At 26.6% G+C, this 19,511-nt stretch overlaps 1 protein-coding gene across 3 annotated transcripts in view; it reads right to left on the reverse strand.

Annotated features, from left to right (window-relative positions):
• LOC114124529 (GDNF family receptor alpha-1) overlaps nucleotides 1-19,511 on the reverse strand; it is a 187,612-nt gene that overhangs the window by 63,042 nt on the left and 105,059 nt on the right. For all 3 annotated transcript variants that reach the window (XM_050205159.1, XM_050205158.1, XM_050205160.1), the window contains exon 5: nucleotides 714-841. In XM_050205159.1, the coding sequence (XP_050061116.1) occupies nucleotides 714-841 (128 nt within the window). The remainder of the gene's footprint in view (nucleotides 1-713; nucleotides 842-19,511) is intronic.

Here is a 19,511-nt window from a genome sequence, read left to right on the forward strand (position 1 = left end):
TTCTTATTTGGTGACCGTACATGTCATCTAGTTGTATAATTTTAGTTTAAGAAATATTATAGTAACATACATTTGATTAATTAAATGTAAACTAATACTGCATATTGTTTATAATGAATATCTTCATCAAACATGTCAAAATAAAAACAAAGTATGGAATGAACAAGCGCGCATTTAGTTTGCAAAGTTGTGTTATTTATTTTTGCAGCGCATTAAATGTCAGAGCTTGCTGTATAATATATTATAATCTTGTTTTTACTTTGTCAAACTGAATAATAAATAGTTGAGCAAATCATTTTATTTTAAATCACTTTTAAAAATACTTTGCTTATCAAAAATATTTCTACAGTAAACGCATAACAAGACTGGCTAACACGCAAAATGATGATATATATATTGATAATATTATATATATAATACCGAGTTTGTGACGTTGAAGGAATGCTAATACCTCTCCCAGACTACCCCACCACCACCACCAATACTACTCAAGTGACCTAACTGTGGAGTGTTCCAAAGTGAGTTAATTTTATTTTAACAGTTATCCGGTATAGTATCGATGGATCACGTACAAAGTCTGTGAATTAATCTGTTGGTAGATTTTAACGCGTATAGTGTAATATTCAGTCCTAGACAACGTTGAAGTTCAGTTCTCTGAATAATAACTTAAGTACTAAAAACAATCTAAAAACCAAAAAAATCACAATACTCACTGATACATGGGTTCTCGTTTATCATCGCAAAAATGCGATCGCAACGTTTTTTGACTTGATTCTGTGGACATATGCACCCGAACAGCGGCGTCTTTCTCAGGCGTAGCCAATCTCTGTGACATTCTTCCCTGAAAAATAATAATAATAAAAAAAAATTATAATATAATGACGACATCGAAATAGAAATTCAATATAACATGTAATCTAATATGCTGCACTCGAAACAACCCTCATCCACCGCGCAAACTAGCGCAAACAACTTCGGTGTACAAACGCAATTACTGGTTAATTATTACCATCAGTTAAAGGTGTAAACCTGTATATGTGTTTACAATACGATGTCGGAGCACTCGTTATTTAATTACTCGACGTCGACGTAACAACAATAGTACAACATCTGTAGGTAATATAAAAATAATTCCATTGATTTTATAATGTGAAATAAAATGCGTGTATAGATGTTTATTATTTGTGTACATGATTTTTGATTTAAATAAAAATATACCACAGTATTCTAGTAACTGGTATTCGAGTTAATTGTAATATATTTTTGATTACTTTAATAGTATGTACGTATTATACTATTAAGGATTATTATACTTTAGTGATACAACAATTTTAACTCTCGATCAATTTGAGCATGACAATATTTTATTTTGTATTTTACAAAGAAAAAACATAAAATGTAATACATTAAATTAAATTTATTCAATCAAGACATTTTATTTATTAATTGCAAATAGGGTTGATGGAGGTATATAGGTATATACAGGTATATTTTGTCTATGATATAATGGTATACACACACAATATTCCACTAAAATAGTCCGACCAACAAAGATTACACTCAAATTGTATAATAATTTTTTTTTATATTATATAGTAATTATTTATATACACAAAATAGTAATGAGTAATGACTTGCATAAATTACGTAGTTGACGTACATAGCCTTAGAAATCTATCTATCTAAGAATCTATCTATATACAATATTATTTTGTATAATATCCACCAAGTTCTTTTTAAATTTAATTCTTTAAACAATCTTTTCCCCCATTTTTACCTGTAGAAATCTCGTTAAATATCCAAGTAGTATTTCGTAAAACATTTAGAAAAGTTAACTTTAAGTTATATAAAAAAAGTTTATACATTTATATTTCGTCTTGATATTACTGCTATAAAAAATATAAAAAAAGATTTTCCATTAGCTCGGTGATACAGTTGATATAATTTTAGAATTATATCAACTCATAAAAATAAAAATAAAATGAATCCATCTAGGTGGACGGTTCTAGATGTGACCTGTATATAAGTAATTTATACTTAATATCTTACACAGCACATTACACTAAGAAATCATAGTAATAACGGTAGACACCGGGGCATTTCAAGTGAAGAAAAACAAAATTGGATTTCAGACTTAAAAACGGTATTAATACCTATATACGTTGGACTATAATTTAAACCTACTTCAATATTTATAGAAAACGATAAGTTATCTATCATGAATTTTAAAATCTCAAAGCAAATAAAAACGGTTGTATACATTATTTTGTCTTTAATTATGAATCGGATCAGTTCTAACTATATTATTTTATAATACCGCCAAGACATAAATAATAATGTTTTATTCGAATTATAATAGTTAATCAGTACTAATCATATCAGTACTAAATAAAACTATATACCATACAAATTACTTGTAATTCAATTACGGATAGTAAATTGAAGCGTTTTAATCGTATCCCTTATACATTATTAAGTTCCTTTTACTTTAATAAAATAAAAAACATAATTCCATGTATATATAAATAAAAAGTATTTATCTTTTAATTATTCAAAAATGTTTGTTACTAAAAAATTATGAGTTTTTATAATTTATAAAACATGGTATTTTAATTGTCAATTTTTAAAATGGTCCCACAGTTTTAATTAAAATTAATTAACAATGAATCATAATTTTATTTTATTTTAAATTGTATTATTATTGATCCAAAATTAATAATGTTTATAACGTATATTAAGGTGATTTTAAATATAAGAAATAGTTATTTCAAAGGAATACTTTAGTAGCATTATGGAAGACCAAATTTTAATGCATATTTCCCTATCTCTGTTTATGTACTAACAATGCCAACTAATAATAACTCTTGAACTGAGAATTGTGGAATTTGTTTGCCGCAGCGTAATAACATCAAAATTCCGATCCGAGCTATTTTATCTGATATTTTAGTTGTATATCAAAGTATAACGATAATAAAAAAAGAATAATAATAAAAACAGCAAAGTATTTTACACATATGATATAAACATTTTCAGGAATAAGTTTTACTGCGTGTTATGAAATAAGAACTATAAATGTAAAGTGTGCACTTGCAAATATTATAAAATAAGTAAGATCGTGTGTATTACGCGAGTACCCAATATCACAGGTACAAAACGAAATGCGCAAATCACGTGTGACTAGATTGTCTAATTATTTATATCTACGCGACTTGTGAAATCCACGAGACTATAAAGAGCATGAGCATTGTCCAAATATGTCTGAATCAATAACGACATTAATTAATAACTCAAAATCTATTGGTCAATTATTGATAGCCGCTGTAATGTTTTACAACTATTAAAACATCATAAAGAACTAATGTAGCTAAAAACGGAATAAAGAACACGAATTAGTTATGTAAATCGCATTGAAATGTACGTGAACTTGTGTGTTTTAATACGACAACATACACTGAACCTTGCAGTCGATTTATACCAAAACGTATGAATGAAAAAATTAAAGAAAATAAATATGAAGTATATAAGCATAATATTATACCTGCATAATGCGCATGATCAAAATATAATAAATAATCAAGAACCCGAAGAAATTTGTCATTAGAAAAATGAACAACTGGTTACATTTTAATCGTTATTATAGTATAGTTTACCTATTTATATTATTATATTTAAAAAAATATTTTTTTATCATATTTATAGGTGATACTCGACAGGTTTGTCCAATTTAATATTACATATGTGCAACCATTCAGTTATCGTGCACGTGTCTTGTCACCGTTTGATCGTAAGTGCGGAATTTTAAAACCGTTAAATTTATACGTCTTCATTAGATAATATTATATTTGTACACATTTACATTGACCGGACGTCACGGAGATAAATCAACAACAAACATATTGTTTACGTAGACACCTACGTGTAATAAAAAGTTTTCAAACGATTTGTCAAACATTTTTCGATTTGTAGCTATTTATAACCCACTATTAAGAATCATATCGGTTTAAAAAATTGCGTATATTACCGGTATAAAAATATTTTCCAAGATACTTAGCAAATACACTTTGAAGATAATGAAATCAGTTAGGTACACTATTCATCACTTATTAAGTGATGATATTTTTCGTGCAACGTTGATATCATTATAAATTGTATTTTATTATTATCTATTATCTAAATTCTGAGAAAATAAATATACACTTTTATAAAATAATGTAAAATAATTCCGTGAGCTGAGAGTTTAAAGTATTTTTTAACAATGTAAAAATCATATTACAATTATGTTGTTCGTTGATGCATAATATTACTAAATTACATTTAAAAAATATATAATCATTAAAAAAATGTTAACAAAATCGAGTTTTTATTGCATCTGTTGCAACTAAAATACTTAATTTATTTTAGATTATAAAATCCAAACATTTTTAATACAATACTTCCTATCCTTTAAACTATTGTTTTTGAATATATTTAATATTTGTTATAATTTAATAGGTATGACATAAAAAGTTATTTTTAAAATGGCAAATTTTACTTTGCGCACGATTAAAAATATAATAAAACCATTATTTTCTCGTGATAAAATTGATTACTTGATGATGATGATAATAATATTTCTTTGATGGAATAACACTATTTGAATTCAATATTATCTGATAAAAATATATAGCTATAGTTTTATTTTCGTTCCTATTCGTTTTTTCAGTATAATGTACGAACCGATTTATCGCGGCTAAACATTGTGGTCTTGAATGTATCACATTATATCGATTGAAATTATTACTGTAACGGCATACACATCAGGGTCATCACTCCGCTAGTCTCGTACTCAGTGACAGTTTTATAATACTACTGTAATTCTATTGTACAACTTTGAAGTTCGAACAGACCATATTATAGACATCGATGAGTACGTCACAGGGATTTTCACAGAAATTAATATATAACTATATTAGAGCGTTAACTCACCGGAATCCTTATATATTTGTAATAAAACACTGTAATAGAGTCGTTGTACATTTTACTGAACTAATGATTTCGAAGAAAATAATTGTCATGTATTTATTGATTACATTTTTTTTTTTTTTTTTTTTTTAATAATTAAAACTAACTATTCAAAATATGAAACTATGAAGGTAATATTTGTCAACATTTCAAAATATATCAAAATACGAAAAAATAAAAAAGTATAATTTATCTGTAGGTACCTCAGCTATTTATACTTAAATGTCAAAGTTTAAAATAACGTGTTTTACTATTTAAGAACTTTAATACATTTAAATTAAATATCAACTGTGTTATTAATTTGTTGTATTTTATATTGGTGCAAGCATGCATTCATTATATTAAATAACCATCTGATTTCCAGTCATCGATTGTCACGATCAATGAATTGTATACAACTTTCTTCCTTTTCATGTTATATTAGTATTATAAATTAAGTATATGTTCAAAGCTCATACAAATCCATTATTCTATTTTTTGACAGAATTATTGGTGCGAAAAATATATTCAGAAATACTCAATGACGTTATATTCAATCGTTACAACACTCCATCAATAACCTTTTTATTTTTTTATCGTAATTTATTTTACAAACGTATTATATGTTCACTGTTTATTTTAATTCAAAATTAGCAAGACCTAACCATAAAGAATGAAGTACGTTAAGGGTACGTTTAAAAAATAAATCGTATTTATTTTCAATTATTTAGAATAAATATGAAAATTTTTGTGGATTTTTATAAAACGCTAACATATATCGTTTAATAAAATATATTTAAAAATTGTGGACTGTAAACTGTGAATTTGAAAACAAGATACTTCTCCAGATATATGACTATGAAAAGTGTTTAAACCTAAAGATGATTATCTAATACTACAACAGTTCTAAAAGTTTGGATCTAAAAATATCATTATCATATTCTACCAGTTTATATAAGCGATGTCTCATTTTATTTATTTAGATGATGTGTAGTACAAATCTAGAGTTCTAACCATTAGAACCAACCACTTGCCTGGAGACTTTGAGATATTAATTTTTATACAATTATTGTAAAGTGATATATATATACTATGAACAAGTATTAGATAAGTAAAGGAAATTATATTAATCCACCGGTTTCCAACGGCTTAAGATTCAGATTTTAGCGTAGCCAGTTTTCCAATATCACTCAAAAACAAAGAAAGAAATTTGTTCTAGACAAAATAAAAATCAAGACGTTTAAACTAGGTATGTACACTTTTTTCCACCATTTTAGAGTTCGGAAAATTATATTATAAATGAGCAAATAAAAAAAAATAGACACGACCACATATGAAATCTGAATTATCATATTAGTTTATGTTTTAATTTTAAAATTTTAATAACCGATTATAAAATACAAACACTATACCTATGATATTACATGATGTTGAACACGTATTGTTTCAATAATAATCAATCATGCAGTCATGCTTAAATCCGTGTAGGGTTTAATAAAATAATATAGTTAAGCACTAGTAATTTAATTTAAACACGATTACGTTCTTAAAATTTACATTTTTGCTATGCATATTAGTTGTATTTACATATTTTGATGTCGGCACCTACTGGTTATTGCTTGCAAAGTTTAAAGAATTTAGCATCAATTTTTACAGATAGTAAAAACTTGAGCTATCTACTTTTAATTCAAGAATATTATATTTAATATACGTTTATTTGCTCGCAAACTTAGTCAATGTATAACTTACTTAGGTTTATATAATTACATAACCTAATTTTATATTTTGTAAAACTGTAATATTGAGTAATAAATAAATATATTATTTTATAAGTGGTATCCTACTTTTGTTTTCATTGATATATATATATATAATGGTATATATTATTATATACTAACATTATTAAAATATTAATGATTATATGTAAGCTAAATAATAGTTTTAAATATTCTCAAACAATGTACAAACACCAATACCATTCTTACTTTTGTTTTATAATAAAAAAACTTGCTTTAATATTTAAGATAACAACGCACAATTATCCAACGAGAGTTTTACATCTTCTTAGGCTGTATAGTCACATGAAATTAAATCTGATTGGCAATAAAATATGAAATTTATATTATGATAAACGAACTATGCACTTGATGACCTACAGCTGTTAGGCACATACATAATAACGTAAGAAACTAAAAAGTTCACAATATTTAATGCTTTTCTCATCGCTAACCAATTATATTTCTTATAATTATTGTAATACAATTTATATAAAAGTGGACACAAAATAAGAATTTATTAGAAATAATAAATGTATGATATATAATATATAGGTAATTTACATTTAGATATAGTTTTAAATACATACATATATACCAAAAAGTCTATTTTATTAAAATAATTGAAAGAAGATCAAACAGGAAAAATAAGAAAAATATAATTGATTATATAAAAGATATGTGTATAATATTTATAAAAAAGAATTATAAATAAAACCGAAAAAAATCATATTTTATACAGCCGTTTTATTTGCAGAAATTTAAATTAAACATATATATCAAAACTAATACATTTTAACCAAGAAAAATAATATATAAATTATATGCCAGAAATATTTTTACCATATTAGTTAAAATCATCAGCATTTAAACTTCTTAGTTAGTCTCTGAAATGGGGGAAAATAATAAAAGTATATTAGGTATCCACATAAATTTTAGCCAATTTTAAGTACATAGTAAACTCGTCCAAATAATGTACTAAAAACATTTGGTTTTTATCAATAATATTGTGTACACATTTATGTTGTTATACAAAAAAGTGAATTTTAAGAAAAATAACGATAAGAAATATTAAGAGCTATAATTAGTTTCAGAAATGTTGGAATGACTTAAAATAGTATACGCAATAAAAAACGATTTATTTAGCAAATAATTAAATTATGATATAAAATATATCGATATAATGTCCAAAAACGAAAAAAAATATTATCGAGTATTTCTTTTTCGACGAAACTTCGTTCTATACTTATATAAAATTGGCGTAAAAACGTTCTGGGTTTCGATTATTAGTAAGCGTTCCGGAGGGAGAACTTTCAAACTGTCGACTCTGATCTGTAATGATTTGCTCCGGTGTAACGGAACGAGCAGTCTGACCGGAATCAAACTATATTCCACAATTGCAATATATACGGATAATACGGTCCCTTAGAGTAGGTCGGCTATACATATACCGGTGAAGAATTAGGAACTTTCTGCCGTATATACGACTATCGATATATACACTCGAGTCTATCAATAATAATTACTGGCACGTTTCAAATGTCAGTCTACCGTTATCTGTAGCATCTGTCAGAGGATTTGGTAATTTCCGTTTCTACCGACTACGGGAGAAATCGTAGAACAGTTAGAAATGATTGATTTGTTGATTTGCTGGCTAAATGGCTGAAAAAAATAATCTCCATACGACCACGTGCCAAAATTATAATAAAAAATTATTACGAATAGTTCATGAAAAAAAAATCAACATAGGTTTAAAATCGAAATTTGAGTTCCGGGTGCAAAAAAATGACGTATTTGACAGCTTAACTATAAAACCATTTTTTTCAAAAAAAAAAAAAATGATAATAATAATAATTAGGTTATTTTAATTTTTTAGGGCTAATAGGTTAGTAACGCGTACTATACTACTATATACCATTTTATTTAAATATATATAAATATTATAAATAAATGTATTTTAACACAACATTTTAAATATTCTGTTTATAAAACCCAAGTATAATAACATCTGTAATACAAATCATTGACCAACTGACTTTATAATCTCGACATTTCATCAAGTCTCCAATTCGCTTCATTGTACCTATATAAATTCAGAATAATGTAACTACATAAATTGCGCTTTGAAATTTTTGTATTTTTATAAATTGTATGATACACTATTCAAGTTTGTTTTTGCACTATGTTTATAGTACCTAAATCTGGCGACTAAATCTTTATAACTCTCATAAAAAATTCTATCACAGTAAGAGGCGTAAATATGTACAACATATAGAATACAATTTATAATTACAAATGTTAAATTATCAAATTTACAAATAATAAATATAAATGAGTTTAATATTACGGCTTTTTCAATTATTAAAAGTATAAGATTTTTAATTTTTAAAGTTTATTGATAAACAGACGTATTATGTCATAATAACAAATAATATAGTATAGCGAATTCTGAGTAGCAACTATATGGTACGATTCATATTAAATGTGTAAAGTATTACATTATGTATATTTTTCTATTGTTTTTATTTTTAATTGCATCGTATTTTCGCTAAGCGACTTTCTAATTTTTTAATAATTTACTCGGATCAAGCAACAACAGATTATAAAAAATAATTCCAAGAACAAGAATATAATAAGAAATTATGACATAACAATTAAATGCAAGCCATTTTTAAAGTACTTACATCCTACATTATTACATTGAATGTTAAATTTATATTATTATGATTCTACAAAAATTATAGTAACAAACATTTAAAAAATATATATTTTTTAATCCTTGTATTAATTTTCAATTTTTGGAGAATAATTTACTTAAAAATGCATAGAGTTAAAATACTATTTTTTCTGACAGAGGATAATAATGAATTACGTTAATTATTTACCAGGAAAAAAATGTCAAAAACGTTTTAGATTTTTCCTAATGAGTAAAAAAAAAAAAAATTGTAGATCATTTTTATTTCATTCTATTTAAATTGCTGCACGATATATATATATAAATATTAATGAACAAGAAACGTCATATTTAAAACAAAAATATGTAAAATATAATAATATGGAACGATAAAAAAAAATTGTTTAATAAGTTGTCTTTTACTGTCATAGTGCCATACGAGTGTACAACTATATTGAAATTTTATAACCATTTTCACAATCATTGTTGAACAACCAACAAACAATCCCACACAGTTATCGGAATAAACATTTAAAACAGTTCAATAATTTTTTTAAACTATATACATTTTACGGCCTCGACATTATGTGCGTGTGAGTGAAAAATCGATAATACACGGATCACGCAACAGTGCGGTTCTTACACTAAAGTTCATTTACGACTTTACCCTACGACTTAACCCTACGATAGTGATCATATTTGCTTGTAGAAACGATTTTATTGCATACAAGTATACGACCAACCCATTTAAAACTTCTATTCTAGAAGAAAATGTAAATGCACAGTTGAACACATTTTTCAAAAATGATTATTAATTTACGTTTAAAAAAAAAACTACAAAAAGTGTATTAGTGAAACTAATAACACACAAAGCGGTCTCTTTAATCATCACCATTGTTGGTACTAGGGTTATCAATAAGATATATATTATAATTATTTGTAAAAAAAAAAAAAGGTTTACATGAAAAGCTACCAAAAGAGTACATGTAATAAGATAATAAATCCAATTTCCACTAACAATAAATGATTAAAATATGAAAATATAGATTAGGTTATTTCAATAACTTAATAATTCATAATTTTTAATAGTTAATAATTTAATAATATTATTGTGAAGTATAATTTTTTACATGAGTTTTTCCGATATCAGTTAAAACGAAAAATATGTAAAATAATTATTTTTAAAAACATAAAAATAATGTATAATATTTACGGAGTAAAATTTCATATAAATTGAACCACACCTGCTTAAGATTATGTATTTTTCCACATATTTCAAGTCCTGTAACTTGTAACTAAGTAAATCCCACCGTGAAACATAAAAAATAAGCATCAACTACCTATAGCTAATTTTATATACATGATAATATTTTCAACATACTTATCTACTTGTGCTGTTTTGGCTATTTATAGATATTTGTAATTTTCAATTATTATTAGGTTTTTTTTTACATACATAAATATTAATAAATTGGTTTTTACTTGGTAAAAGTTTGAAAATTGAGCACAAAATTACTCATAAATTTATCGTATATCAGTTGAAAACAAATCGAAAATATGGTCTCAACATTTGTTTAAAGCGTTTAAGGATAGAATGTGAAGAAAATTCTCAAAAATTTCAAAAATTAATAAATTATTATGTATTTAAAATTTTAATATAAAAAATACTTTTATATTTTGTATATTCTGACCGTCTTTGCTCAAAATTGTTTTTGGTATACAATCATTCATCAATTCAATAAATTCATATTTAACATGTCCATCGCAGGCACCCACTTGTCATCTGCCGTACAGCAAAGTGATACCCACTTCCTTACACCACCTTTTTTTTTTTATATTAATTCTATGCACTATTGCACTCACTCGAATATTTAAATAAAATTATGAATAAAAAACCCTAATTTCCCAGACGTTGTCTTGAGTGAAAACGCAATAAAATAAGAAAAACTGCTACGTAAAAATAATATGATAAATACGGTGCATGGTCTGATGAACATTTAGACATCTCAAATAATGTACACGGCACGATCTCTGAGAGTTTTCAACTAAATTATGTAATAAACAGGATAAAATGCATGGATTGTGTTTCGTTTTTTGTGTTTAGCCAAATTAAATATCTGAAGGTTATGTTACACTTGAGGGGAAACCTTTGGCCGAAAATGTATATTGTGTGTAGGTTTATGTAAAATAAAAAACCTTAAAACTCCCTGTCCATAAAGTTTATACAATGGAAATTTCTGAGTGGGTATTCAATGCATAGCACTACAATATAATATGATTATTTAAAAAGAAAAAAAAACCGCACTATTGAATTTCCTGAAAAATTTAATTGAATATTTTTAATACATCTTATAGTTTATTATATATATATATATATATATATATATATGTATATAGATATCTATTTTTGAATAGAGCATTGTATAAAACTTTGGAACAAAAGCAAACAAATAATTTCATTTTAATAAAACTAATGTTTTATTGTAATTTTTTAAAGTCAATAACGAATAAATTAAGTCCATCAATGAGTAATTTGTTTATAATATATAATGATACAACTCCATTGGTGCATTGAAATATATATATAAACTAATAATTTGTACCATTAACTATATAGCCGGTGCGTATTCCTATGCCGTGTACTTTAACTTAGTTATAGAAGGACTACATTTTAGATGTTAATTAGTCTCCAATAGAAATACTATTACAAAAAAAGTCTATCTATCTCATGACAAGTTTTCGTAGTAAAGTATGACATAAGTTTTAATTAATGCAAATAAATCCTTTTAACAACCTGTAATTATAAATTAAAATATTTAGTTTAAATTTCTAATGTATACAATATACATATTAAATTAATATACCATTAGGAACAGTAAATATATTTAGGACAGGTGAGACGAGATATTACCACTGTTAATTAATTAAGAGAACAATAATTTTATCGACATTCTTAAAAATATTTCCTTTAAAAATAAAATCTACATTTTTTTTCCATAAATATTTCTTGTTAAATATTAGTGAAATTTTTGTGGAATAATCATATGGAAAATGATAAGTCGTCATTATGACAAAAATATGGTTTATTTTTTAACAACAAATTTATTAGTTCTTGTTATATTCTTTAAAATAACTATTGAAAGAGTAGTCAATATTTTCTGAAGGTATGGTTTTCCATAAAATTGTTTGAATATATTTAGGGTGGTTGAGAGAGTAGGTAATATCTGGCTGAATTGCAATTATTTATAGACTTAGAGGTGGTAGCATATTACTGTCAACAGTATACAATCATCGTAAGTCATAACCGTATAATATGAAGATATTATATAAAAAAATATTTGGTAAAATTCAAAATCAGTCTATAAGTAAAAATCAGTAAATTATTGATATTATGGTCACAGATTACATAAAACAACTGCTTTTCACAACTCTAAAATCAAAAGTGTCTGAACTTTCAAACCTAATCTACAACTAATCAAATAACTACCTACAAAATACTGCTCTTATAATGGTTTATAATCGTATGGATTATCGTGTTCATAACTATTTTGAGTTTTGGTAGATATAATCTCAAAATGTCTAAAAAATAACGTTAAAAAAAACAATAGCTGGCCGCTATAAACGAACGGTAATAAGACTTAGTGGCGTTCAGCTTCCAAGAAACGGTGTGGAGTATGATTTGACACGCACCTGCAGGGTCGATCTTCGCGTGTGAGTTTGTGCACACTTTTCGTATCGAGATAAATCGCGGTGTTCTACATCGCGCGACGGGTAGGTTATTTAATTTCGTTGGTCAAACGGCTGTTTGTTTTTTTTTTTTTTGTTTTATAAGACGACTCGTTGACGGGCAACCGGCGGCGATTGCCAAGACGATCGATGAATCTCGAACATTATCGTCGTGTCATTCCGACTCGACGAAGCAGCAAAATAATTTCGCGTTTTTTAAAACCGACAGTTCTCCGCGATCGCCTCCTCACCTCCGAAACGGCACAGTGACCGAAACAAAACCACTACAGGCACATTCAGGATGACCACTTGCACGAGAGCGTACCGGAGGTACCTGATCAAGGCCCGCGACGCGTGCCACTGGATCGCGCACGTCAACGATCCGCCGTCGCCGTACAACGAGTTCGACGATTGGCTGGCGGCCAACCAATCGTGCGGCAGCGGCAAGGGCGCGGGCGCCGGCAACGCGTTATCGGCCGCCGACGTGCTCCTGTACATGGTGTTCAAGGGCAAGCAGGCCGCGACCGCCGTGGCCATGATCATGCTCAGCGCCATGGTCATCGCCTACCGGTCGGCGCAGTTCGTCTTCGGCCGGGCGAGCCGACCGCTGCGGTCCGCTTGCAAGGCGCGCGACACGGCCAAGCTGTGCTGCCAAGCCCTGTTCCTGTTCGCGCTGAACGTCGTCATCCTGTTCGCCGTCTACTGGCCCGCGTACAACGCGTTCGTCCTGATCACTAAGGCCTCGGCGTGGGTCGTCATCTTCTCCAAAACGGTGTTGATCAACGCCTTCGTCGGGTTCTGATCGTCGCGGCGACGAGAAAACATACGATGAGCGTAGTCCGCACGAGCTCGCGTGTAAAAAATCGTTTTCACACACGCGCAATGTTATCAAATCTTTTTAATAATATGTATATTATGTACGGATGACGCTTACGTCGGACGAATATTTCGCGTTTGACCGAACTGCTTTGCTGAAGAAATTCCAGACGCGTCCCAAGCGTGGTAATCTTTTAAGTCTTTTACTGCTGTTCGATATAATATTCCTTTTAAATACAAACGTTTTTAAACATAATATTATTACGTTTACTTTGTTCCCGTACGTTTGTTTACACGATACTGTGTGCTGTATTATTTATGAGCTTGACTATATTTCTAATGAAAAAGATCAGCGCCGTAGCCAGGATGAGGTAGGAAGCTAATAAGAGAGATAAAGCACCCCCAAATTTGACACTTCGGCAAAATACATCGTATATCTGTGCTTCTAGCATTCATCGGGACAAATAGGTATTCTTTATCTCGATACTTATATATTATCATGATAATATGCTTAATTAATCACGCAGCCGCAGTTAATAAATATATATAGTACGATGCTTCGATAATATATGAACATCGGAGCCTACCTTTTGCAGTTATATAAATAACTATTTAAACTTTAAAAAATGATTACAACTACATTATTATTTGTTAAATAATTTATTGAAAAAATATATTTTTGAAATGATTTATATTCCTATAGTACACCATTTCCCTTAAGATTTGAATTTGTGGATGATTTATTTTTACTTTGGCGAGTAAAACATTTTCGTCATAATTGACTAGATTAGATTTCATTATGATTTATTCATTATGTATGTTTATTGTTTAGTTACTAATCAAGTTCGAATTTAGTGCATTACTATAAATCTGTTTAACCGTTGATAAATCTTTACTAAGCATTTTAGGTCGATGCGATTAATCTCCTAAACTACAATTAGGTGTCAATTTATTTATTACAGTTCTACATTTATATTCTTCGGATAATTCACACTGCTTTTGATTGTGTAGATTAAAAATTGTTCTTACTAAATACATTCTATTTTCAGTTATATATTTTATAATATCTTATAATAAAATAGACATAAATATACACGATGAAAGACGCTTATTAATTATAAATATTTACTGTACAATAAATTCTTTAACCTTTGCTTTGTCTCACTATGAAACTTCGTTTATCCCAGAATTGTAACAAAAGCCCGCTGACGTAGAATATTGATTTCTTGTTCTATAGTAAGCTTAGTTAGATCGATTTACGCATAAAATAATACAATATTACCAATGTAGGTATAAAACATAATAACAATGACATATTCATGTTTTTAAATAATTTATACAGCAAAAAGATTAGACAGTTTGATAGGCATGTAGAAACAATTATAGTTTTTTCCTTATGTAGTAAAATATTAACGCTAAATAATATATACTACAATGGGGGTGTAACTTTATACAAGATATTATTATTCTTTTTTGATTTAATAATATGTGCCAATAACTCTAAAATTACAAAAAATGTTTTTTTTTTATTATTTTATAATTTACAAAACAACGAATAACAGGAATAACACAATATTGACAGTAAACGACTTAAAATAATCAAATATATAAACATTTTTAATTTTTATTTTTCTAAAAATTTTGTGATTTCGTATTTAGTACACTTTTATTATTGTGTAATTATTTTAAGATATTAAATATCATCTATAGTAATATAGATAATATATTTTGAAGTCGTACCCAACCTTTAGGTACATAATAATATAGCCAGACAGTTTGTATTAAATTACTTTACAAAAAATATATTTTCACATATTCCACTGGTAAACTGGTAAAGTATCCTGAGGGAGTCTTCATGACAAGATAAAGGAATATTGAGTTTTGAGAGTAGAAAGGAGTATATTTTGATTATTTTGTTCTAACTGACAATACAAGTTAAGTCAATGGTACTTCAGGTATTTCTTACTGCCTAGTTCGGGTTATACTGCACTACTGTAGAATATAAGATGAACCATTTACGCTTAGAAAAATGTTTTATATTTAATTTATTTTTTATTTTCTATTAATGTTTTATGTTTTATTAAGCTGAGCTCAAATTACTACCTAAATATTTTTACATATAAAGATCATGAGATATTTTTTTCAAATATACTTGTAGTAAATTATTAATATTGAATGTATTGAAAAAGGCACTATTTTAATTTAAGTTGCAAAACTTATCATGTATTAACTTTTGAAAATAATACAATTATTATAATTTAAAAAATTCGACACTGGACTAAAAAGAGTTATTATTAACTCAATTAAATATTGAAATAAACATTTCTTGTCTCGTCGATTATTTTTTTTTAAATTACAGCAAAAGAACTGAAGTTAATTTTGTCTAATCGATTTTTTTTTTGGAATTTCTTAGAAATTAAATGAAACTAAAAGTAAATAAGTACCATTTTACTTTTCAAACAATATAGTAAACCAATAAAAGCTTCTTTTACTCTACTCAGAATTTAAAATTAATTTTAGATTTTAGTTTGGTACACATCAATTTAACGCGATGGCAAACTTAAAAATTATTGTTAGCCACGTTCATACAATATGTTTTAAAATATTTAAAAGAAATATTTATTTGGTAGTTTTTTATGAGTTGTAATAATAAAAAAAATTCACACAATTCCACCAACCTGCAGGAAAAACATTTAATAATTATGTGATTATTACAAATTGGTACATTCTTGCGCATAGTCCCTTAAAATTATTGTTTAACCAGTTTAAATTGTATGACGACATCTATTACATTATTGCATTATCCCCCTAACTCTCACCACCATACAACAAAATAATAATAAATAAATAATAACTGTTATTATCATACTGTTAAAATATTTTAATAATGCAAAACAAGTAGTTCACACATACGGTTATTATCATTTAGTATAACATTTTTACGTAAAAAGAACCCTCATAATAAATGTACCCCGAAGTTTCCCTGTGGTCCTTACACCTCTTGCCAAGCACTTTACACGAGATTTAAGACGGCATTCTAAGCAATACTATTATTATTATTATTATTATTAACAATATGTAAATGTTGCAGTGTGAGATACATAATAATAAACGTACTAATGTATATAATCATAATATTTATAATATAATGTGCATTTTATTGTATTATTATGTTTTGAATATTGCTTCAAGTAATTTTATGATATATTATGTGCTTATTTATATTGAAATTGAAATGTATAAACGTTATATATAGTGTATTATATACGCGCTGGTTCGTTAAAATTGTATACGACAACAATGGCATTCATCGTATTAATTATTATGTACCTAATCCTCGTAGTTTTATAACAGACATTTCGAACTGTCCTGTATATAGGTACAACTGCAATAACACACCGATGGACGTGACGACTGCAAACCAAAGTATGCTGTTAGACACTATTATAATTCGTACTATATATTTTAATCATAATACTTACTGTATTATTTTTCATAATATTATCAACATATTATATGTTAAACAAAAAAACAAAAAACTTTATTACAATTTACAAAAGCAATCACATCCGCACTTCAGAGAGTGTACATAAAAAGAACCTCAAAACGGGGTCAAATACATTCGCATAGAATCGCGAAAATGGTTTTGATTTTTATATTTTATATATTCTATTAAAATAATAGTATGTCGGCATGATTTAGTTTGCAACCATCAATATACTATTACTTATTATATTAGAAATTCATGTATGTATAATAATATGCATTTAGTGGTATTATAACCATTTTCTCACATATGATTAATGATTATACTACATATTATATTGCACTCATGTTAACATTTCTAATTAATTTGTTACAATAAACAAACCACTAAACTGTGAAATATTATATTTTGGAGGCAATTATGTAGTCACTGTTTAATAGAGTAGCTAAGTTATTCGTATTAGTTATTAACATATATTATAAAATATTATTTTGGTATTGGTTATATTTTATATTTACGAGAAAAAAAAGAAAATAAATCTGATCATCAAAATTAACAAGAAGAATGTCATTAAAAAGAAACTAAGTGGAGAAAAAAACCCAAATTGATATTATAATTTTTGTTTAATTTTATTATGTTGTATAGAAATAAATTACAGTGAAGTTATGTAAAATAATTCTTAACGTATTAACGCTTATCAGGTTTTTTTTTTTAACCTACCATAGAATATTAATATTTTATACATAAAGGATGTATATTATATATATTATGATTGATTGAACCTATAACTAAAATATTAATTTATATTATATATTATACGAGTATTATAATATACAATTAAGATTTACTTAATACTATTTGTTAGCTATTTCTTTTACACCCTGTGTATAAAAATAAATTTAAAAAATATTTCAATATAATTAAGTCACCATTTTTAAAAATATTGGTTAATATACCTAATATAATAATTATTATTTTTCTACGTAAATATTACATAGGCAAGTTATATTATAAAAACATTGGTAATTTGTTTCGATGGGTTTTCCCTCTAGAGAATCACGATAAAAGTTCGTGTTATCATTTATACTAACTAATGTATACCTCATTAAATATATATTGATATTAGATTGTATTGTTCTTAATAAACAATAAAAAATATATTTTATACAGGTACGACAAGTATATTTGTACAAAGCTGAAAAATTATACCTTTTTAAATGTATAATAATTGCTATAATTTGGAATTATTTTCTGAGTCAACTATCCGTGAATATACGTGGTATTTACTATACCTACAATAACTCAGTTGAATTTTCAATACCTATTGCGTATAGGTACCAACAGAATAACACATATTATTTATGTTGTTTTTTTTACACCAACAAAATCTTTCCGGTAACTTATTGCATTTGTATAGAACATTTGTAATTATAAATACAGAAAACTGTAATAAAAGTGACGGCCAGCTTAGCAACAAAAGCAAAATATAAAATATGTTGAATACTTAAACAGTGTATTATAATATTATATTATAAAATAACTGTGCATAATAATAATTCAAGTTGCATGTAGTTTTAGTATTTTTTTTTTTTTTTAATCAATACTTTAATTGAAGTCTGTAACCAATCTTTGTTTAACATATATATACTAACTTAGTAACATTTCTATTTCTAGTTATTTTATTATATTATTATAAATTTCTTAAATTTTATGTAGGTACATTACCGGTAACACGGGTACACTTAATACAATAAATCATATTATTATGTTATATAAGTAAGTATATGGCACAATACGTAGATTGATAAATTCAAATGTGTCTTTTCAAACTATTAAATATGTTTATTTCAATTATCTATAATACTTATATACAATTATGGCAATATTTTAGGCTTAGTAAAAACCAATAATTTTAATTTCATTATTCTACATAATATAAGGAAAATACTTATTGAATAAATTAGCTTAGTTAATTTTAATAAATAGCATATTTCAATGTTCTTCAATGTTTTTGATAAGCAGTTGGGAGCATATAAAGTACAGTGAGCAATAT

This window comes from Aphis gossypii, chromosome X, assembly GCF_020184175.1.
Source record: "Aphis gossypii isolate Hap1 chromosome X, ASM2018417v2, whole genome shotgun sequence".
Taxonomy (NCBI): Eukaryota; Metazoa; Arthropoda; class Insecta; order Hemiptera; family Aphididae; genus Aphis; species Aphis gossypii.